Genomic DNA, 23,580 nt, shown 5'->3' on the forward strand with positions numbered 1-23,580 from the left:
TAGGGTAGTGCTGCCAGTAGGATTTCAGGATGTGTCAGGCAGAAAGGGAGAACAGACTGCTGACACAAGTCGCCCACATGCAAGTTATTGGTTCATACAAGCCAATTTCAGAAAGAGTTGAGAAAGTTATTACCATTATTTCTACCTTTGCTTGCTCAATCTTGTTGTCCTAGTTACCAAAACCCTGGTGACTAAGGCAACCAGCCTTGGCAAGTAAGAGGCAGAATGCAATGAGATGTAACACAAATATTTAAGAAGGCTCAGAAATAGCAAAAGCACAAACAAGTAACAGCAATTCTGTGCCCCCAGTATCATTCCCTGCCCCTTGGTCGACTACATTTCTCATGATCCCTGCAGGAGTTTGGGAACGGACACTCAGATGTCTGTGATATACCCGGGAGACACAAGGTAGATTGCAAACCCAATCCAAATGTGCAAGAGCTCCCCCTGCACCCCCTTTCTTCACACAGTGAGTTAACTGTAACAGACATCAGCATGCACAGTCTTGCGCCCGGACTGAAGATCAGAACTTGTGCTGGCTCTCAATAAACAGCTCTTCTCTATCCATGTATGGCCTCCACAGCATCCAGGCTCCATGTTTATAGTGTGCTGGAACATTTCACACAGACATTACAAGGCACCTCCATCTGGGAATTGAGTAACATGACACTCCTGTGGTTTCTGACACCACTAACAGCTCTACAAGAATTCAAGTCCTGATCACATATTTGCTTCTCTGTTATTTTTAACACGCACATAAAATACCCAGCACATCTCAAGGCTTTGTAAAGCTAAGTCAAAAGTTACTTTAAGTGAACTGTGTGGCTTGGACAGTATAAAGGGAACAACTACTGCAGTGACCATGTACCACAAAATGATCAGGCATGCATGTCTATTCTCAGAAAAAATATCTATATTATAAGAAAGCACCATTTACCAGCACACTTAAAACATGCAAGGGGTTGAGGTGATCTGGCACAAATAAGGAAGCTAAGGGTAGGGATGCCGAGATCAACTTTCCTCCTAGACAAAGATCGACCTGCCGCTATTATGCTTAGGCTATTGAATCCTCAGAAGCTGCAGAAAGACTTTGCAATGTCTGTGACCACATTTGGCTCTATCACCTTCATTTGCTAGGTATATGGGATAAAATAACCCTGTGCATCCCGGCAGGCACTACACCCGGCTTATTAGCCAAAGCCACTCCATGAGTTCTACATCTTCCAGTCCCCGACATGCATCACAGACGCGTGATGGGAACGAAAGGGTCAGGCCCAAACGCTTCGATGCTTCCAGCTTCCCTAAGCCACCAAAAGGAGCTGATACTTCTGCTGTCTGCAGTCCAGCACCTTCAACCCTAAACTGTTAGGATCATGTTCCAAGTGCATACTCAACTGCATATAAAGCCCAAAACATAAGCAACTCTTGCTGTCTTGGAACTCCAAGCACCATTTCACTAAGCTTAGGCTTTTCTCCACAACTGCTGTTGAACTTTACAGAACCTACGTGCTTTATACTTGAACCTAGATTCGTGAAAAGATATCAGTTATGCAGAACCTGTTGGACTGAAAAATAAAAACTGGAACAGCTTTTGATGAACACTCCATGTTTAGCTTGCCCTGAACATTGAACACACTGTAGTGCTGGGCACCTCACAAGAAACATGAAAACAAGACTATTATGCTAAGATGGGTGGTCAGATCTTGAAAGGAAGATGAGAAAATTTACATCCAGATATGCATGTAACACCCTACAATGCATAATAAGGATGTGTTTAAAATCTGATTTAGAAGAAACAAAAAGATCCTTTTATCTCTCTCCAACCCTTAATTTCCCTATATTACAGCTGCGTCTATCCTTTAATTAATCAGCTTCTTATCTGTTAGAAAACATCCACATAAAATGGGAAGTTTCATTTTCTCCCTGGTGATTCACATTGCCACATTCAAAGCGATATCCACCCAGGGACTTGTAAGCATCCTCATGAGAAGGCGTCAGAGCTTCAGAAGAAGATTTGTGAGTATGTGGGGGCAACAGTGCTGCATGATGAACTCACAGGAGTGAAGGGGACAGTTCTGCACAGGCTGCATGTTCCAGGGAGGAAGGATCTCAGCTAGAAAGCATCAGGCCCTCAACCTTAGGAACTTTAAAATTTCTGCCTTCAAGGACTTAGCTCAAGGCCCTGTTTGAACTACACTCCACTCAGACTTCAGAAGAATTAGCTCCTTTGCAGCGAGCACTGTCTTAAGAGCCATATGTCTGCTTAAGTTACCGATATTTTTTCACCTAAAATGAAAACAGCACAAGTTTTCAAATTACTTTCAAAAAGCTTGACTTAAATTGTGGCTTAGCTCACTCTGACCTAAATGCATTAGGCCCGGGAGACAAAACCCTTAACTATGGCAGGAATAATCATGCAAAGGCAGCAGGGAGGTTGAAGAGCGGCAGCGGCTCTCGCTCATCTGCCCAGCTGGAGGGAAGGAAGGCAGGCACAGCACTGCAGCACTGCATTGCTCTCTGTCCCTACTCCTTCAGAGGCTGCTTTGCTTGTCCAGCAGGCAAACTGCCCCCACCCAGCCCCCATTCCCCCTCTCACAAGCGGGATGAATAGTGAAGCTCATTGGGAAGCCAAGAGCCGGGCTCTGCAAGTTGCCACAGCAACTCTGCAAATCCATGTCACTGGAGACCACCGTACTCAGAAAATTCAGACAGCAAAGCCCTTCCAGCACCTGGACGACAGCCAGTTATCCTGCTTTCTGCCAACAGGATTGCAAGACTAAGTAAAATCAACCCAGCTCAATCTTATGAATGGAAAAATCTCCAAGGGACACCAGCGCAGCTGGGACATCCAGCGCAGGGTCGACATCCAGCAAAGCCAGGACGTGAAGGTACCATAACACGGATCCTTGAAGTGCCAACACGATTGATTCCCCAAGTTTTTCCATTTGAGGGAACAACACATTGGAGATCTTTGAAGACTACACACATTCCTTTCAGAGCAGCAGGCATGTTCTGTGCAACACAGTCAGCTTGTTCTCTATTAAAAAGTAGCCTGAGCTGCTTCAGCATAACACAGAATAAAAACATAAACCTAGACCTACTGGAGCGAGCAGCCCTCAAAACCACTTTATAAGGGCTGACAATAATTCAGAGCACAGCAGTCTTCCAGCATTTTCCAAACCCCCAGAAATAGAACTGGGCATTTTCCCTTCCTTCTTGTTCACATCATCTCTCAAAGCTTGAACTTAAGTACCTGATATTAAACACCTGGCTTAAGCCTCACTCAGACAACACTTGCTAATACTGTGAGCCAGAGGGATTGCAGAGTTAGTAGGCTTAATGCAATTGCTCCTGTCAGCCCCTCTGACTGCTTGTAACTGCCACGTAGAAAATACAAATTATTCCAGCAGTTCTAGAGATAACCTGAAACATGAGACTCATCTACCATTTGCATTTCTGTCAGCACTGGTTTTGCCTCCCTCTGAAATATCCCAATTTGACAGCAAGTCCAGTCTCACTTCTGGTGATGCCGCAGGATGCAAAAACTCTGCAACTGAACACTGGCGAAACACAAACCCCAGATGTGCACCCATTTAATCGACAGAGGAAACATAAGATATATACGTTAACTCTTCTTGCAAGAAAAGAGATTTAACCCACCAATGTGAACAGCTGTGAAATAGGAAGGAAAAAATCTAGAAGATACAGGTGACAACCAAGCTCTGTGACAGAGTCCGGGAACATGACTATGAAAAGCCCCTGCATCAGTCACAGCCACCTCTGCTTCCAGGTTTAGGAGCTACATGAAGCACACAGTACCTGCCCCTGGCTCTCCAGGATCAAGCTCAGCGTGCACACCCTGTGTAGGAACCAGAACCCCATCTCTTCAGAGTAATGCTTCTTACTCCTCAAAAGGCTGGCTGAGACAGTCTCCCACAGGCCAGTTTTGTCTGAACATCCTACACACAGAGGAGCTGCTTATAGACACTAAAGCACTGGAGTTCAGATTCAAGGTTGATTTTCCCCCTGGAAAAAGACAGGCTTAAAGCAAAGACTCTTCAGTCATAGCACAAAGAACTGTGGGGGTTATTTGTTAGCTGTTCCTGGCAGCTTTTTCTTGATTTTGCACGGCTTTTGATACAGCTGTTATCTAAGCACTATTGATAATCTGTCCCGCACACACCTCTGACCAAGAGCTGCATTCCTGATTGAACCGTTTCTAGTGTAAGATTTTAAAGCCCTGTGAATATGCCTGCCACTCACTCGCTGAGTGATGTTTGCCTGCAGCCTCGGGTACACCATGGCGATTTGGGCTTAAAACACCTCTGTGCCCAGGAAATTCTCTAACAGCTTCAAACATAATGAGAAAGGATGAGTTCTTATACATGCACACACTGCTGAAATCTCCTTGGGAATCTCTATGCTTCAGCACAACTCCACTATGCTTTGGTGCTTTTGGAAGAACCTTTCTTCCAGTTAGAGACATATTTCCATGTCTGCAGAGAATTTTATTCAAGGATTCACCTGGAGAAGGTGTCAGGGAAGAGGACACTTGATAACATACCCATTAGAACAGGCGCTCAGTGAGAAATACCTTACTCTACCCAGTTATCCTCCGAATCAGCATTAGTTGAAGCCAGCCCAAAACAGAATGTAAAGGGGACTACTTATCCACATTAATCAAAGGACTAAAAAGACATTTGTGATGAAATAAACGGACGGTCTTTTCCTTATACAGCTGCCCCCCCTGCAGACAAAACAACATGGTTTCATTCTGCGGACCTCACGCTGAAGGTTGTGCCCATTAGAGAGCACGCAACAAACAGGCAGCATGTAGCAGATAGATAGCTGGGGTAACACGTTTCTGCTCATAGCTAGCTTCCCCCAGGATTCTCCCAGGGGTCCGGACAGTTAATTCCCAGGATCATTTTCAGGCCCTTGTAAGACACGTTCACAGAAATCAGGTATCATTCCAGTTCTTTGGGAACACCAACATCCCTTTCAGAGGGTACAGAGAGACTGGTGAACCAGCCAGCAGCCACCACCACCAGAAGCCAATGCCTTGCTCAGCCCTCCCTGTGATCCCCCTCCACCACCGTCTGTTTGAGCACGTGATGAACTGACTCAACCCGCTAATCCAGCAAAGAATGAACCTGAAAAATAACAAGCTGTTTCCTTCCAGGCCAGCACTTGCCACATAGTCAGGCGTGTGCTGGAACTAGCGCTAGAGAAAAGGTGCCAGGCCCAAGCTGCGAGGCCGGGACTGCCAATTCATGTCAGCCGAGGTGTCATGCCGAGTGTAGGTACAGTGGGTTTGGAATTCAGCCTGAGAAAGGAATAAAGCTCTCCCACCTTCTTTTGAAACAGCCCGATGCATGAATCACCCATAGGGAGCACTTTTATTGCCAACTACACATATCACCCAGCACTCCAGCAGAAAGGCGTGCAACCCAGTGAGGCTTCCAGTTAAGGTGAGACAACAGCTATTAGCCATTTTGGGGTGCCTCTCACTCTTCTCTCCTTCAGCATACCATAGTGCTAACACAGCTTCAGCAAGACAGCATTGCTGCCTTTATCTGAGTACTTTTATTTCACTTATTTTGTCCTGTGCCGAGTACTGCAATCTGCTACACAGATCTTTGACAACACTGACTGTGCTGTGATGAGAGCTCACACAACAACTTTGTGTCACGTGTGCCAGCTACTTGCATTACAGCAGATGAAAAATGCCAAACAACACATATTCGTTGGGAATATATATATATAAAAAAATGATATTTGAGAAAATACTTATTAGAAAACCATGTCACTATCTAACATGTCACCTCCTAAGGCTCAGTGTGTAAGACTTCCCATTGCAGGATTTTTTCTATATTTTTTAAGATTAGGAGCCACATTAGTCTTAGAAGTCTGTCTGGGCTGACCTCCTGTAAGAGCATACACCAACACCGTATTTGCTCAGGCAAACAGAAAATGGCAACACACTAAAAACCCAGAGAAAAATGGTCCATCAGTAAGTAACAAAATAACTTGGGCTGGTGTCAAGCCATCTCTGAAACTTACTGCCCTTTTTGTGAGGTATATCAAGAGAATGAAGTGCTGCACAGCTGAAAAAGTGCTTCCCCATCATGTATTGGATACAACTCATTTCAACAGACAAAGAAGCAACATGATTCCAGGAGTAACTCCTCCAGCCACACAGTGTCCAATATTCATTCAGAGGGGCTGAATTTAACACTTGCAAAGTTGAAACTCAACAACTTCAAAGTCACTGTTGCATTAAACAGAACCAAAATCTTTACGCTTAGAAGGCAAGTCACAGCTTTCTGAAAAGCTCTGATTCCCATCCTGAACAGCTCTTCCTGGACCCGGAGATGGCTCCTCAAGTTGTTCCCTAGAAATCATTTCATTTCCCAAAACAAAGTACTAATCAGTAGGAGAAAGCTTCCCTTTCCCACCTCACACTCCTGTTCTGCAAGTCTCCGACTCGTAGCCAGGGAGCTACATCATGTTCTTTAGAAATGGGGACAATTACCATCATCCATCCTTACAACCTCCAGCACCCCGAGCGCAGCGAGCCATGACCCGTCTGTTCTGCCGCACCTCAGGCGGATAGCGGAGCTTAACTGCACACGAGCATCTGCACAAGCTGCCCACAGCCAGTTCCCATGGCAAGTGCTGGGCTGGTGGGTCATCTGGTGGGCTTTACCATTCCCTGCCTTCTCCTCCCTGGGATGGGCCCCACCACTGTGTTACCTGAGCCCACAGACTTAGCACTACGTTACCTGCTGCAAGGTCTGGAAGCGCCCGTTTCCCGTTAAAGCGCGAGACTTCTAGGTTGCCCTGTACGGAGTCAGGAGTTAGACTTGATGATCCTCACAGATCCCTTCTAACTCAGGAGATTCTATGATATCTGAACTGCAAATATCTCTTCTATCTGAATACACTTCCGTAACACCCGAAGCACGCGAACCAACCGTCCGACAAAGGGCATCAGAGCAGCTGTAGGACTTGCTTCGCACCACGGTCAGCCAAACTTTCAGGCAACTTCCAGAAGGGCCGCAGAAAGCTTTTCTCTTCTCCATCTGCCCAGGGAGAAGCAACTGAGAGAAAATAGTGGGACTCTACTTGATAAAAGCTTTATTTTTTTTTCTTTATTAAGAAAATTTGTAATTACCCAGCCCCCTGCTCTGTCTAAAAGCAGAGCAACGGCAGGAGGTTGATATCTCTACTAGATAATTCACATACAATTTGCATGCCCCTTCCCATCTCTTCTGGAAAAGTGGAGGGAGGGCAGGGTTTCAGGTGCCTGTGAGAGGAGGTTTCTTGTCAGGAAGAAGCAAAAGTGAGAGATGTTTATCCCTAGCAGCACCACTGCTAGGGCTGGCATTTCTCCACTCAGTCACTCAGAGACTGCCAAGCTTCCTCAGAAAAGATTGGAAGGCAGGCAGATTGCCTCCTCTCTACCAAAAACATGCTGATTAATCCAACCCAGGTCCATACAAGAGAAGATGGAAGCCAGCTACCATGGATGAAGAAATCAAAAACACAGTATCCTTCCAGCAGCCGCGTTTCAGAGTAGATTTTCATCAAACCCTCTTTTTGCCTGTGAGCAGAGCTGCTGCTATAGCTCTAGGGAGTCCCACCTGGCAATGCTCTTCTGTGAAGGGGCAGCTTCTCAGTGTCCTTGTCACATTACTCCATTCTCCTTTGGGTTGGTGGGAGAACTAACTCAGAAGAGAGAAAACAACTCCTACTAGATTATCCCCTGCTAGGGATGTCAGCGGCTGACAGTTAGTGCTGGATTTGCATTCAAATTCATACAAACCACTCACCCCAAACACCTCTTCCAGGCAGGCTTTTCCTTCTGCACTGCTAGGGCACAACAGTATATTTCACACGCTGCAGTCATACCACCTTATGCTTGCTGTAATTCTCATGTGTTACTAAACTACTCACACTACAGGTGATTTAGCAAGGAAGGAAGAGACTGGAAGTCTGCCAACAGCCATTGAGAAACAGCTTGAAATGCATCCCAAAGGATAGGGGAAAAAACTCCACCACACACCTCATAGCTCAGCTTTCTCAGATCTGCAATAAAGTAGGTGCCTGAACAACTACTTAACACTCAACACGTTTGTTGCACTCTGGAGCTGTGGCCTCAGGAGCTGTCTGAAGTCAAGAGCAGGATTTTATATCCAGTTTTGTAACTGGATGTAGCCCAGTAATTCACAGTATAGAGACAGATCTGATTTTAGAACATATGCTTCAGGAGCATCTCATCCATTTCACCTAGAAGCTGCAGCCACCAAGAAACACACAACTTGTCCTGATGGAAAATTCCTTGTTTTATTAGACACCTTCCTTCACAGCAAAATCCACATACACCTTCAAAGTCAGGTCTTTACGCTGCAGGAAATGGAAGCTGCCTTGATATTCAGATAATGACAGTCCCCAAAAGCATAACCTCAGCAGGCAAAGTAGAAAGAAACCAAAGTCTGCCTTAAGAATCACAAAGCTTTACAGGAAACCTCCTACAATCAATGCAGTTAAAAGCACATGCCAAATTCTTCAATGGTGGGGAAGGAAGATGGGCAAGAAAGAAATACCCCTGTGGGTCCCGGGCAACTTAAAACACTTTTGCTCTCAGGTGTGTCCACAAGGTAGAGCAAGACTTCTTCCTTGTCCCTAATGTCTCAAGGCCTTCCATTAGAGAAGGAAAAAAAAAAAATCCTATTTAGGGAGTACTTGTTGTGGACCTGCATACATACTGTAAGAGAGCTTATGAGGTTCACTCCCCAAAACACAGCGGGTGTCAGTCAGAGGAAAGGAAGCCTTCAGCTTAAGTGAATTTGCTCTAAGTTTGTCATTCACTGGAGCAATTTAACGTTAGTGAAAGCGTGTGGTGAAACTCAGCACAAGGAATAAATCCTTGTGTTTCAGGCTGTAAATCTTAAGACAGCATGTCAAAACCAAAGTTGGGAGAGCTAAGATTTGCAATGGCTGCACATTCACAGCTTTAAGTGCAGCATAGTGCAACACTTAAAAGCTCTTTTGAATCAGTCATACACAACCTCTTACAGCTTCCCAAGCCTGAAAATCTCCCTGCTACCCTGTTTCACTGGCCTGGTCATTTTACTACCAGGTCACTAGCAGTTGCAACCCCACACCATCTGTCATTAGCAGACCCACTCAATGAAGTTGCTTCTCCTCCTCCCAAACGTTGCAGGCTGTCCATGCACAGGAACAAGGTCACTAGGCATCAGACTCCTTCCTTCAACACCCCTTTTATCTACTCCTAAACATTAAGGTTTAATCCTTCAAAATATTTGTATCATAGCTGAAATTAATAATGGATTTATTGCTTTTCTAAAAGGCTGAGCACCTCTATCCCAGTGTGATGTCCAAGACAAGCATGCTGGTGGAGCCAAGCATTCTGCACAGACATGTGCTTTAAAGGTAGCATTCCATATACTCTCCATCACCACCTCTCTTCACCAGGTATCATACAGGAGCAGCAACTGTCACTTACAACCCCATGAGCATCTTACAGGTATGGAAGCTAGCACACAGAGCTGGCACTCTGAAAAGAGTCCACAGGTACAGGGAGAAGAGGAAAGACTAACAGTCATGTCACCACAGCTCGAATTCAAAGGTCTTTTGCAGTGCATGCATTCCCAACGTGTCCTTGACAATTGGTGGTAACTTACTGCTAAGGTCCATTTTTTGTCTTTCAAGCGGGTGGGGGCATGCACATGTTTCAGTTACATGCCCAAAGAGCAACAGATGCTCTACAGAACATACACCACATTTTATGGGAAGAAAATATTTGCTATTGCAAAATAATAGAAGAAGTTGTTCAACAATCTCCTTTCTGGCACTCTGAGATTATCTCTCTCAACCCCAGAAAGAAGCAAGAAATTTCTCCTTCAGTGGCTTCATTTTCCATAGTTAAAGGTACTTCTAGAAATTGTCACATTGTCTCCTTCCTTCCTTCCCTCTGTCCTTCCTTCCTTCCTTCCTTCCTCTTTAACGAGCATTTCTTTTTTTAGCATTTGTTGTTCTTCCTGCTGCTGCTGATTCTGAGAAAGTCCCTCATCTTGCTCTCTGCCCTACTGCTTAGACAGAGAAACCACATCAGATATCAATTCACCTGCATTGTTGACAACTCAAAGATCCTTCCTAAGGGCTGTCAGCAGCAAATGTTTGTTCTGGATAACAGGAATTGAATTCTGAAACCTCACATGCTTTACCTATATCATCAAGTGTAACTAGTGCTGGCAAAACAACATGTAACTCTACAATTTTCATAACCTCTTTTAGGGTGCTGTGCTGGCAGGTATCACAGAGGAAGATGCTCTGTAGAACTGTCTCCATCTGGACAGCTGAGGCTGTAACCACCCTGGAAGAGACCTAACCGAACACTTCTGACCTCAACAGAAAGTTTGTTTGCCTTGAAATCACATCTGCTCTGAAAAGACCATGGAGCTTCTCTCACACAAAGCTACCCTGGATTTTAAACCTTGATCTACTTAGTTTTGCCTTCTTCCCAAAGACAATTCTGTCATCCTGAACATCTCACAGCCAGCTGTCCTTGAAAAGCCATTTACTCTCAGAGTGTTAAAAAAAAAAAAAAAAGGTTGTAATTAAGCAGAGTTATTAATTTTTTGTCACTTGAGACCCAAAACCTATTCACATTCATGTCAATGGGAGTGTTTGCTACTACAATCAGGACACAACACAAGTGCCTCATCATTTTTCAGAAGAGAGTATAGGATCTTCTCAGTGCCAGTAACTAACTGCTCTGCCTTCTGCTCACAGCAGCATTCACCTGGGATGTTGACCACTCCCTGCCATCCCATCAGCAACCATTTTTGCTTTTCTGCATCTCACCCAAAGAACACCGTTCCCTCAGCACAGGCACAAGTTACCACAATCTACACCCAGTTTCTTACCTATCACACAGCTCTGACAGCTACCCAGGAGAGGTAACTGTGGCCTCAGTGGTAGAAGAGGTCTTTGGAACATGCTTTTCAAGATTCCTCTTCTCAAGAGGAAGGAACTATCAGGATCTGCTAAAAGCTTCAAACTTTCCCCAAAAGACACTTAGATCTACAAAGGAAGTGTCAAGGTCACTTAAAAAGAGAGGCTGGAGAACCCATTGGCAGTCAGGCAATCATTCCTTACCTGGACAGATAGACAGGACTCAAATTTTGGGGCCAATTGTTCTAACTCCAAGTGGTCAGTGTGAAGCCTCATCACAGTTTCTTCAGCTAATGGTCAGGGCACAAAGAGGTTCGGTGATTTCCTTCAGATACCACATCCCTACCCGCAAAGGTATGAAACCAAGACTTCTCTGTTGCAGTTGGGGTCCAACAGTGTCAGGATTAAATGACGGTGGTAACTGGATTGCTTACTGTAGTCACAAACAAAAATAAGGTTAAGAGAATTCCTTTCCCTCCTCTTGGCTAGGCTCTAAGTAGGCAGAAGTTATAAATCTGGGGAGTGGCTGTTAAACCTTTCCTCCTCTAACTAGTCAAGAGGGGTGTTTAGGGTTGTTAATTTTGCCTCCTACTCCTGGCTGACACTTCTCACCTCACTGGTTTAAAAGCACATTTACTTGTGTATATAGGGAACAAGTGCCACACAAACAAGGAACGAAACAGGCTCCTTGAAACCATTCTCCCACCACTCTGCGTCCTTTCACATTAGATACCCACACAGCTGCATCACTGGAAAGATCACTGTTCAAATTTTGCTTAAACTGCTGTTACTACTCACGAAACAGCTTAGCCTGAAAACACATGATTTTCTCTCACTCTCCTTCCTGAACTTTCCTGCTCTTTCCAGGCTGTCTTCCCTCCTCCTTTTCCCCTCCCAACTCTCAATACCACCCCACTGGAAAAAGACAGAAAACCTTGAAGATGGTTGAGAGTTACCTCCACAAGTCACCAGCCTGCAAACAGGGAGCTGGAAGAGAGCGAAGTTCTGCATCACCACTGGTTTCTATGAAACATGGTTCTCTGAGGCAGCTGCCCTTGATAAGTCAGGACAAAATTGGGCAAATAGATCAGAAGTTGCGAAAGTTGGACAGCATTGTGTATTTCCTTATTAGTTTCCTGTGCAAAGCTATGACTCATTTGCTGTGTTATTCACAATATCCAAACATTTGGGGGGGGGGGGGGGGGGGAGGGGGAAGGAAAAAATAATTGAAGACAAACAATACTAAACAATTTCTGCCCCACCACATGCACAGGAGAGGCAGTGATATAACCACATCCTCCAGGCTCTGCTACAGAGAGACTTCACTGCTTTTACAGAAGGAAGCAATTTAGAGTTAAGATCTGGTTCCAGGCAGAAGGAAGATTTAATCCGTCTCTGGCACTTTTTAACTGTTGGATGAATCACTTCACCTCTATTTCCCCCTCACCAATGTCTACCCAAAGCACGGAGGAAAACCCCCACAGAACAGGCAGCATTTCATTATAGCACATCATGCAACATCTACCACAACAGGACACGAGACTCTGCCGTAGCCTCCCGGTGCCTCCTGTCACACAAGCTGATTTCCAGATAATAAGCACATTGTCAAGAAGCATCTCCTGAGGAAGCGTTAGGATCTGCCTAGACGGCCTGTCCCAGCACGCACAGCACGCTACTCAGTCACACAGCCATGAGCCTCTCTCATGCTCCACTGCAAGCTGAGCAGATATTAATTGCCCCTACCAGGAGCAATGCCTTTCCTCAGCACAAAGAGCCCTTAAAATCTCAGCAGAAAGTCCAAAAAAATCCCAGTCGATTTCTACATACTGCTCTCCAGACCTTCCTCCAAACTCCGCTAGTTCCCGTGGTCCTCTGAGCCTGTTCAGGGGATTCCCAGCTGGCAGCATCCAGACTAGACAGCAAGGAAAACTCTGCTGCTGATCTGGCTCTCAGATGGTTTCTCTCCAGTTGCCCCTTTCAGAGCAGCCTCAGGCTTCCTAGCCCAGCTCTCCAGCCTTTGGAAGCTGGGGAAGAATCCTCAGCCATTCCCTCTAGCTTCTGATGTGTTTTTCCAGCTCAGGGAAATACACCAGCGTGTATATGCAGTCTTGTAAGGCTCTATTTTTCCCCAAGAAGTGCAAATTTCTTCCTTTATGAGTACTGGCACCGTGTTGCAGGACATTGGCTTTGGGAGCAACCCTGCCACACCTCAAGATGACTTCTACTTTACAATACGACTCCACAGTCGCCCTAGTGCACGCCAAGGAAATAGAGACACTGCAGCATGAAAACCAGCAGCTGGGAACAAAGCGGGGAGAACAGGAACATGAGACATAGCTATGGCTTCGGGCAGGGAAAGGGTTATTTGAACTAGAAGAGCGAGCAACTTCAGATCCTGGACGGGAATCTAAGCCTCACTTCAGTGCCCAAATCGCAAGGTCATCTTTCTGCTCTATTTTCAAACAAGTTACTTGTTTAACAAAAAGCATGTGACCAAATCCATTGCTGCTGCATAACAGCCTCCTCAGAAACGTTAGGAAGAATGTACTAAGCAATCCACAGGTCACTGGTAAGACTGCATGCTGCAGCAAACTTTAAAAAAAATAATAAATTATAGGCAACAGAAAGGGTACATTACTCAGGAAACATCACATCTTTAACCGGTCACTGCTTTACTTAAAATCACGGTGTTTGAACTTCCAGCTGTTCACTTGGGGTCTGCCCAACAGCAACCTCAGGGCAGACAGAAAAGAAGTGGAAGCCTGCAGCAGCACATTGATCTTCTCTCATTTTAGGCATTAGCATTAGTACAGATAATGTCACAGAACTTTTTTCACAAACACAACAGATTTTGAACTTTTGTGTCTACATACGCAGCTGAATTGCTGCGCCAGCTGTCCCCAAATCCAAGGCTGCTTTAATAAAAATGCGGCACTGCCAACTTAGCTGAGAGCAGCAGTCAGGGGCATGGTGAGGTGCAAACGCACCACACCTCCACCGAGCCACAGCACTAGCAGTCTGCCATGCTACCTGTTGCTGAACAGCTCACTCGCTCTGTCTCCAGGCTAAAATAAAATGTGTTAATGAATTAACCACACAAAGCAGCGAGTGATTACAAAAACACCACTTGAAGCCTTGTCTACAGGAGGAAAAGAACAAGCGCTTAAGGCACAGGGATAAGTACCTTTCAGTCAAGTTTGAAAGCACTGATGGGGATGCAGGACAGGTTATGTCCTAACACTCATCACCTGGCAGAGCTTGCCGGGGTACACCTCCAAGTCTGCTGGAGATGTGCCAGTGCAGCCAAGCTGGGAAAAGCAGTGAAATGAGGTGAAGGTTAGTTCACTGATCCACACCAACCTCCAGTTCTCTGCTGCGGGCATTTGTCCAAGTGCCAGCAGACACCTGTCCGGCAAACCCTGCTACAGTGACTTCCAGCACAAGGCATCCTCCATCATCCAGACTGTCCTGCTAGAGATCACACACACTGACAGAAAGGGAACACGTGCCATACAGCAGCTCCTGTAATGCCGAGTCTAACAACTTTCCTCCTAACGATGAACACAGAGTTAGGGTTTCATTACAGCTTGCTACTTCTGAAGCGGCAAACCCACCAAACATCCCATCTGTCTCCTTTGCTGTTATCTTGAGCTGGCAAGCACCTTAGATCTGACTACATGCAGGCTCAGGAGCATGATACCATGGGAAGATACATCTGGGATGAGAGCACAGGGGAGGGGCTGAAGTGATGCAATAGCCGTGATACAGACCCATGGATGAGACAGTGTCAAACCAGTACGGGCATCCATTTTTGAGGCTTCTTCCTAACTGTAAGAAAAAAAATGTACATTCAAAAAGGAGAAAAAAAAAAAGTTTAATTCTAAAGAGTTGCACAGTTAAGATTCTTCACTCAAAAGAATGATTCTCACCAAAACTGGTAAATTTGTGCGTAGGCTTTTCATCCACTTGCAACACAAGCTGTTAATAACCAGAGCCTGTACAATGCGGTTCTCTGCTCAGATCCTTGTGGGTGGAGCAGGTCCCTGCAATAAGGGGGACTTGTCCACGCTTCCACAAATCAGTATCGCAACAGATAAAGTTATCCCCAAATAAGTATGAATCAACACACAGATGAGATGAACAAGGTGTAACTGCAGAGTAATGGGAATCTTGTCCTTTTGTCTGACTGGAGATTAAGGAACATAAGAGGCAGAGGAAAAGCCTGAAAAGTCACAGAACTTGACAAACGTCAAGGAAAAAAAAAAAATGAGTAAATTATTCATATATGCAGTATGCTGTAAAATCCAAATGGACATCCTAAGTCTGCTTCTGACAAAGGAGCACACAAGGAGGGAAGGAATACTTGGAGCAAGCAGCCTCAAGCATAAGGAATGACAGGACTGAAGCAAATGTCAACTTATGGGACTGTATTTCAGGGATGCACAGACAAGAAGATTCAGAAAGTCTAGCAAAAGAAAAAAGCTGATATTCATTAACAGTGAAAAAAAACTAAAAGCCGTTAAAAAACAACCCAAGCACGTCAAGAGCAGAGTCCAGCTGAAAACTACAAGCCTCACAAAGACAAGATGTGGCCATTGCAGCTTCACAAGGAATAGTCTCTAAATTCTGAGGAAAAAAGCAAACTACTTGCAAAGAGAAAATTTAAGATTCAGAACTAAAGATTATCCAATTACACGTGTGCGAGGCAAGACAGAAGCAAGGAAAAAATGCGAGAACAGTGACAAAAATATCAGCAGGCATGTGCAGGGCTTTTGAGGGAAAGGAGCAATAAGAACAAAGTGGATGTATTGATAAGGTGGAAAATAAATGGACTATGAAAAGGTAGTTGAGGGAACACAGGGGAAAATGAAGAACAAATACAAGGGACCTCTTCTAAAATTGTATAAATAATGTAAATCTAAAAAAACCCCTGATCTGAATAATACAGAGACACACTACTTGAACTGTTTCTGAAAAATTACAGCAGCAGAAGAATCAGTGAGAGGTTTTGGACAAACGTGATCTTCTCCACTGGTAGAGAAAATGTACTAAAGAACAGGAAAAGAATAGCAGAACCCTTTACAAGGGAGTTACTCTTACTCTAATCCTGCTACTATTGTGACAGCACAACAACTAATTGTTAGTTTCAGTTTTGGAAAATGGAGGCAAAGACGTGAGTTCTGCCATCATCCCAAACTGCCTAAATTGATGAGAATTTAGTTATCATATGCACAGAAAAACAATTAAAAATACACAGCTGGGTATGGAACCTGGACATTTTTTATCCAGGAGATGGTCCCACATGCACTGGCTTATGGCTCTCATGCTATGTAATATATGCTCACACTGAAGAATAAGCAGCATGAGGATAAGGATTTACAGTGGAAGTGTAAAAACCAGCATGGGTAGGAAAATAAGAACCTAGAAAAAGTAGAATAGCAGCCAAAATACAACAGGCGTTTTTATTCACTAAACAAAATCGCCCACGGGGTTAGACCACAGGGGACAGGAGAAGCAGAAAGCATGGGAGATGACAGTGGGCAGTAAATTATAAAGGAGATGGCATTGCAACAGGCCTGCAGAAAAAGCCGGTGTAATTTTGGGCTGCGTGCACAGAGGCTGAATCACACTGCAGAGCAGGGAGTGGTCTCCATAACCACAGTTGCAATGTGTTAAGGCACCTGAAATACTGCATCTCTCCTTCGGGTCCACTGCAATGAGTATACTGAAGTATCCAAACAAAGCCTCATTTACCTAAGAGACTTCTAACTACTTCTAAAGAGCACTATCACTTGAGCTGTCTGCTTCCGCGGAGGGAGACGGGTTCCTGTTGCCACATCCCACGCAGAGGAGTAAGACACTCTCACTTCTTGTTTCCCAAAACAGTATCCACCAGCTTCAATGTAGTCAAAAAAAAAAACTCAACACAAACCAAAACAAAACAGAAGCACAGCTTCCCTATCAGCTGGGATGCTGAAAGCTTGGACCAGATAAAAACACAAGCTTTTTGGAAAATAGCTTTGCCCAGATGCTCATCTGGCGTGCTATAAAATGCAGTATGTTTCTCAACTCTGGCTCTTTTTTGGAAATAACTTCTTCTGAAGCTGACTGGAGCCACGGGTTCAGTCTAGAATCATTCCACTTCGCAAACAATGACACAAAAGCATCAGCACAGATTGCATCGAAGAACAGATCTGCTACAGGAACCCCACAAGATACGGGTGCTCAGCAATTTATTCTTTTGACAGGATAAAGGTCAGGGGACCTCCATCCCAGAGGAAAGTGCGGTATATGCATACTACATAGCTGTTAGTAATCAATCACAAGTAACTGAATACTCCAGAGGAAGCGGAATGAGCACTTATAGCATACTAGCACAATAACAACAATGCAACAGTTTTGATAAGCCATCAGACAACTGAGCTAACACAGCCTGGCTAATGAATGAAGCACCGGAAAGCAAGGCTAGGAGGCAGTGTGGCAGGTACTTCAAATAAAATTAAGCCTTCAGGAAAGTCACTATTAATATTCTCAAAGGAACACACACCGTTATCAATCATACTAGCAGGGGACACTTGTCCCGAGTTCCACTGATGAGCAGAAATAAGGAATAACAGACACCAACTCCATTATAGTATGCCCAGAAGGGAAACGTAACACTGCCAGAAGAGAAATCCCAAATGTGCTCCTCTGCAAAAGAGGAGCCACAAAGAGCGACAGATAGTGGACAACGCATCAGATGTATTACGTTGCAGGCTCGAAGCCAAGCCCACAATATTAAGAAGAATAAGCAATCTGATAGCTGTTTAGAACATTTTGTTTTCTGTATAGGACTAAAAGGAAATCATAATTCAAACATAGCAAATATCACCAGTTATAAGAGACTGTTTTCTTACAAGAAAGTGCGGCCCCTCACAAGCTTTCCCCGTCTGGAGCTACTCAGGCTTGTCATGGCATGGTAGTATCTTTTGAGGGAACAATCTAGAATCATTTAACATTGCCAGAGGTGCAACTCTGTAGCCTACCCAAACAGAGCAGATTTTGCTGAGGTTGGAAGTTTAACATGAAAATGCCCGATTTACCCAGGAAACCACTCAAGAACATCTCAGGCACATCAATACATGTTATTCCAGCTGGGATAAGTGTTTCTTAAAGGAACGCCTAGTTCAGTGGCTCTTCATCACCAAATCAGCTTCAGAAAAGGAGACTCCTCAGGGTTGTAAAGATAAGCAATACTCCTTGCGGAGAGAAAATAGAGCCCTGAGCCTAGAGCTGACAGAGCAGCCCGCTTCAGGGGGCTGCGAGATGCTGCCAACCTGGTTGAATGCAGCTGTGCCAGAGGAGAGCACGTTCCCCCCATGCTGTACAGACACGTACTGCACACCACGAGGCTCCCTGGACCTCAGGCAAAGCTGCACAAATGAAGTCTTACCCTACTCTCCATGAGGTGTCGGGCAATAGATCCTGCCTGCCCAAACAGGACAACGGGGTTGCAGAGACAAGAACATTCACCTCGTGACACTCTAAGGGGTCACCATAGCTGGCACTAAGGGGATATTTCCAGTTGTACCTGCAATAACCGCTCTCGTTGCAAGAAGACATTCACTAGACTTTCCAAAACACACATCTGGAAGTTTTAATGATAAAGAATTCAGAGCATCTTCTGAAACATAAAGTCCTGAAGGTGCACATACACAGTGTCACAAAGTGAGCCCGATCTACATGCATTTCCCTAAGTCAGTGCTATCATAAGCGGGAGACACTGTGTTCGAGCACACTGTGTGGGTGGCAGCAGGACTTGGAATGTTTTCGAGCTCATCCATTGTACCGAGATACGAGGTACTCTGGATGAAATGCAGTATATTGGGATCCTTGCAGCACCATTCACAAGCGTGATTTGTACGGGTAGAATCTGCCTTTGCAATCTGAGCTCAACAGTACTGGCCTATTAGCTAAAATACAACTTGTAACTCTCACCTCTAACTAGAAACGTGATGACTTATCACTGAAACAACATCCATATAACACTGGACACAACAGCTGTGTCATGGAAAAAGAGTTAGAGTGAACACAATCACACTATCTTATCTTGTTTCCTCATTAAGAACTTGCATTTATGGGCTCTCAGATATTAAAGGGAAAAAAAAAAAAAAAAAAAAAAAGAAGAAAAAGAAAACCAGTCCTATTAACAGAGGTTGAAAAATACCACTGCTTGGCAAGCATGTTTGCACAAAGTCCCTTTTTTCCAAATGTACTGCCTGATCAGCATACAAAACAATTAAAACACCGTAAGACATTACCTTGATGCAGACAGGCATTTTACTTTGGCAAAGCTCTAGCTCATTTCTTGCAGTCTCCTTACAGTGAAAGCCTGCTACAACCCTCAAGGGTACTGATTTGCATGGTATCACATTAAAGACACTTTCTCCCGCCTCAGAACACCACTATGAAGACTTTTACTAAGATAACTACGTGTGGAAGTTAAGGCTGGTTGATTGACTATTTTAGCAAAAGTATGCTTCACACCCTGCAGCATGAATCAACCAGGATTGCTTTCCTTCTAAGGCATCACGATGGGGAGCCAGCGATCCCTATCCCAGTCGGTAGCCTGACTGAAGATGCAAAGAGCATTTTGCTTGGTTTCCCATTGTTTACCTCCTTCTGCTTCTCTGCATAATAGCCCACCGCCCAGAAAAATCAGTTCTGCCTCCCCTGAGAGCCACCTGAGCCAAAGGCAGCTGGGTCCAGGCTATGCTTACTCAGTTCATAGGAAGGGCATTAAAGGCTCACAGATCTCTCTCAACTTGACCCTGAAAAGAGAAAAACCCCAGCAGGAGGGATGGTACCTCCATTCTGAGAGCAAGGCAACTTCCAAAACTAAACGTGGGCTTGGTTCAGTGGTTCATTCCTGATTCTGCAGGAAAGACTTCCATTATGGGCAACAGTTCATCTTAGAACACCAAGAGCCCTCCTACAAGGCATCAGAAGTCTTACAGTCATACTACTGACCTGTTCAGTACATTGGGGCTTATACTTCATGGTGCTTACTTTTACTGGCCCAGACTGCCTCTGTGAAATTCTGAGGTCCTGGACACAACCTCTCAACTGTCCTGCATTAACAGCCAAATACAGAGCAACCCGCAAAGGTTGATCTAGCCCAGTCCCGCTCCTGCAGCAGCCAGAGTGGCATGTGCAGAAAATGAAACACCTAAGAAGGAGCACAGGGACACAGATACAGAGTCTAGAAAAAGAAAGCACATTCTATTGCATTAAAATCAAACAAAGGTGTTGTTTCCCTAGATATGCATAGGGATGCATGGAAGAATTGAGACTACACACACATAAGAGACAGAGAGGTCCAAGGGAGAAGGATTATTGCCATTGAATGGATACTATTTTGCCACCACTACCACCCCCAAAGCACAAAAAAAAAAAATCAGAGACCACCTGTGCTGGGCACTGGGACAGGACAGCAGAGTTTCTGCCTTGAAGAACATAATGTCAAGACCAAAACATTATACAATCAGATCACTAGAGGAAGAACATGGGCAGGCGATAAGTAAGCACAGCGCACAGATACACCGCTAACCCAGCTCAGATTTGGGGCTTGATCTCCCTTTAGTTTCAGTGAACAGATATACCTGCCAGAGAGGTGCCCAGGAGTGACCCGCTCACTCAGGAAAGCTTGGGCTAGGTGAAGACTAGAAAACACAGAAGCAGCAGAGCCGTGACCTCGGAAGGAAGAATCAGCTTCCACCAGCTTCTTCCCATCCTAACAAATGTTGCATCTGAAGACGTTCCAGAGATGAGACTTCAGAATAATTTTTCAGAACTTTCCTCCGAGCTGGTGTGTCAGATGGCTGCCCCCCACAGCTATCAACACACAAAGAAGCTCGTGCATTAGAACAGGCGTCCACACAACGCTAATGGAAACTGTCCTTGCGAAAAAGCACAGGATTCACTGAGCCAAAGAGCAGTTCTTCAAACAACTTTCGAACTGGTGACCCCCCCCCCCCCACATTTCTGCTCATCTGCTGGTACCCCGCCACCCATGTAACCCACTTCTAAACTTGGTCTCGTTATACCCTGTCATTCTGCCTCTGGTTTGCCCAAAGCAGTTCCTCCTTCTCTCTAGCTCTTGCATCATTTCCATTTGTGAAGACTACCTACATACACATGCTTCACCATCACTAAGTTTTGTGCTCTGTAGCTTCTCTTCTTTCTGCAGGAAATCAACCTGGTAATTCTATCTTGCTCTCCAAATTCCATCTTGGGGGTAACCCACCCACAAACAAACAAACAAACAATACCTCAAGTCACTCTAAAGCTATAGAATGATCGCTGCTTCCTGCTCCGCACAACAGCCTCAGCATGTGTCATCAAAAGGTGCACTGGCTTTTCACAGGCACACATTGCAAACTCCTTCCCATTTGCTGCCCGCTCAGCCCAGGACCATCCCGGGCACTGCAATCACACGGGCTTATCTCTACTACCTCGGAGTATTTCAAAACGTTTCTATTCCAACTCACCTGGCCACTGGATCACCGAGTTTCTCCCTGCAAACACATCAACCTCCCGAAACCCTTTCACAAGGGCTGACGTTCTCCCGCCCTACAGGAACGATTATTTTTCCCCCTCTTGAACTTTATACCTCCGGGCACTCCAACACATCACTTGCAGACAACATACCACAGCCCAGAGATACACGGATCCAGACTGACTTCCACAATCTGCCCCTTAACTCTCACGCAAAGACCTCCTGGCCAGCGTAGGAGAAGATGAGCAGGCCAAAAGACACGTAGCTTATTGACACATCCAGCATCTCCTGGCTGCAAGAGAGGTCTTCACGTTTTTCCTACACGCGCATCTAGCCCGGACGTACCCTTAACCGTGCAGCCAGCGACATTTACACCGTTCAGCTTGTCTTCCAGCTCTGCCGGAGCTACAACCGCGCATCCCTCCTGCTGTCACCCAGGGTGGGGAGCGCGGGTGACACAGGTAACACCCCCCCCCCCCCCCGAGGATACCGGGTGGCCACTACCCGGCTCCGGGGGGCCCGCTGCAGGGCCGACGTTCGCTTCGGGGGGCGAAGAGGCAGCTTTTGGAAGCGGCAACGGCCGCGCTGAGCCGCTCCGCTCCGAGCTCTGCCACGGCCATCACGGCAGCGCGCGTGGCAGAGGCCGCAACATGGAGTCAACGCAACCGTGGGCCGGTACCGGCACACCCAAGCCCCGCCGGTCCCCGGTGCCGCCGCCCAAGCCCCGGCTCGGCTCGGCAGGGATGCCGAAAGGCCACCCCCAGCCCCGGGGGCTCACCGAAACCCGCGGAGTGGGGCAAGTCGCCGGCGAGGCGGCCGGGCGGCGCGGGGCTCACCTGGGCACGCAGTTGGGCGCCGAACGGTCGATCTCCCACGTCGCGAAGAGGTTCATGGGCACCGGGACCGGCCCGGGGCCGGCTACCGCCATCGCCGCCGCCGCCGCCACGCCGGCCATCGCCGACGGCCCCGCGGCGGGGCCTGAACCCAACGCGCCGGCCGCCGCCGCCGCCGCCGCCATCGCTGAGGGGGATGGCGCGAGCCCCCGCTCTTCTTCTTCCCCCCCCCCCCCCCCCTCCCCTCCCCTCCGCCCCGCGCGCGGCGGAGCGGACCCGGGCGCCCCGCGGCCGCCAACCGGAGCGTGGCAGGGCGCGGCGGGGGGGGGGGGCGGGACGAACACCGTGACCAATGGGAGCGGCTCGCGGCGGGAGACGAGCCAATCGGAACCGGGGGAAAGGGTGAGGAGGGCGGCTGCGGCAGCCAGCCAATAGAAACAGAGATGGGGGCGTGGCCGGAGAGGCCTCCAGCCAATCGTAGAGACCTCTGGAGGGGGGCAGCCAATGGGAGAACAGCATCCCTCCCGTCTTCCCCCCCCGGCCGGTGGGGGCGTGGTAGCGAGCCCTTTAAAGCCCAAGCAGCCTCGGTTTGGGCGAGCCCGCGGAGGGGTGCGGCTCGGTCGCGGGGGGGTTGCCATGGCAGCGGAGCCGCGCTGTTCCACCCACCCACCCGCCTCCCCTGGGGATGGGTTTTCGGGGCGGCGGAGGGGGATCCCCGAGGGACGGGGGATAAAGGGGTCGTCGTTTAAGTCAGAGCCCTCGGCGCCACGCCGTCCCGGCTGCTGTGTGGAGCGGGGAGGGGGTCCCTGGGGCCCCAACGGGGGTTGCAGGGGTGACATGGCGGCAGCACCAGCGGGGGGGGATGCGATGTGCGGAGCGGGCCGGAGCAGGGAAAATAAAAACCCATGGGGCGGGTGGGTTGAAGCTAAAAGCAAGACAAGCCTTCTTGGAGGAAAGCTGAGAACGAAAATGGACTCTCTCCTCCAAACCCCCGGGGAGCAAGGACCCACCAGAGCATCCGTAGGGCCGGCGCGGTGTGCGGGGATGGAGCTTAGGACGAGCCTGGGGCACAGGAGCTGAACAAATGCATCGCTGTGGTGCTGTTCGAGCAGGGAGGACCCCTTACTGCTCCTCACCTTTGGCAGGGCCTCGGCAGAGGGTGCCTGAAATGGCACTGCCTCTGGGAAAAGGGCAAAGGAACGGCACCAAATCACCACGGCGGGGTGG

The 23,580-nt window shown here is 47.0% G+C and overlaps 1 protein-coding gene across 3 annotated transcripts in view; it reads right to left on the reverse strand.

Annotated features, from left to right (window-relative positions):
• Positions 1-22,582, reverse strand: part of LOC104357302 (phosphofurin acidic cluster sorting protein 1-like) — a 68,767-nt gene extending 46,185 nt beyond the window's left edge. For all 3 annotated transcript variants that reach the window (XM_042789340.1, XM_042789339.1, XM_042789338.1), the window contains exon 1: positions 22,357-22,582. In XM_042789340.1, the coding sequence (XP_042645274.1) occupies positions 22,357-22,538 (182 nt within the window). In that variant the 5' untranslated portion in view covers positions 22,539-22,582. The remainder of the gene's footprint in view (positions 1-22,356) is intronic.
• Between the last annotated feature and the right edge of the window lie 998 nt (positions 22,583-23,580).

The sequence above is a fragment of the Tyto alba genome, unplaced genomic scaffold (genome assembly GCF_018691265.1).
Source record: "Tyto alba isolate M040663 unplaced genomic scaffold, T.alba_DEE_v4.0 Super-Scaffold_16, whole genome shotgun sequence".
NCBI lineage: Eukaryota > Metazoa > Chordata > Aves > Strigiformes > Tytonidae > Tyto > Tyto alba.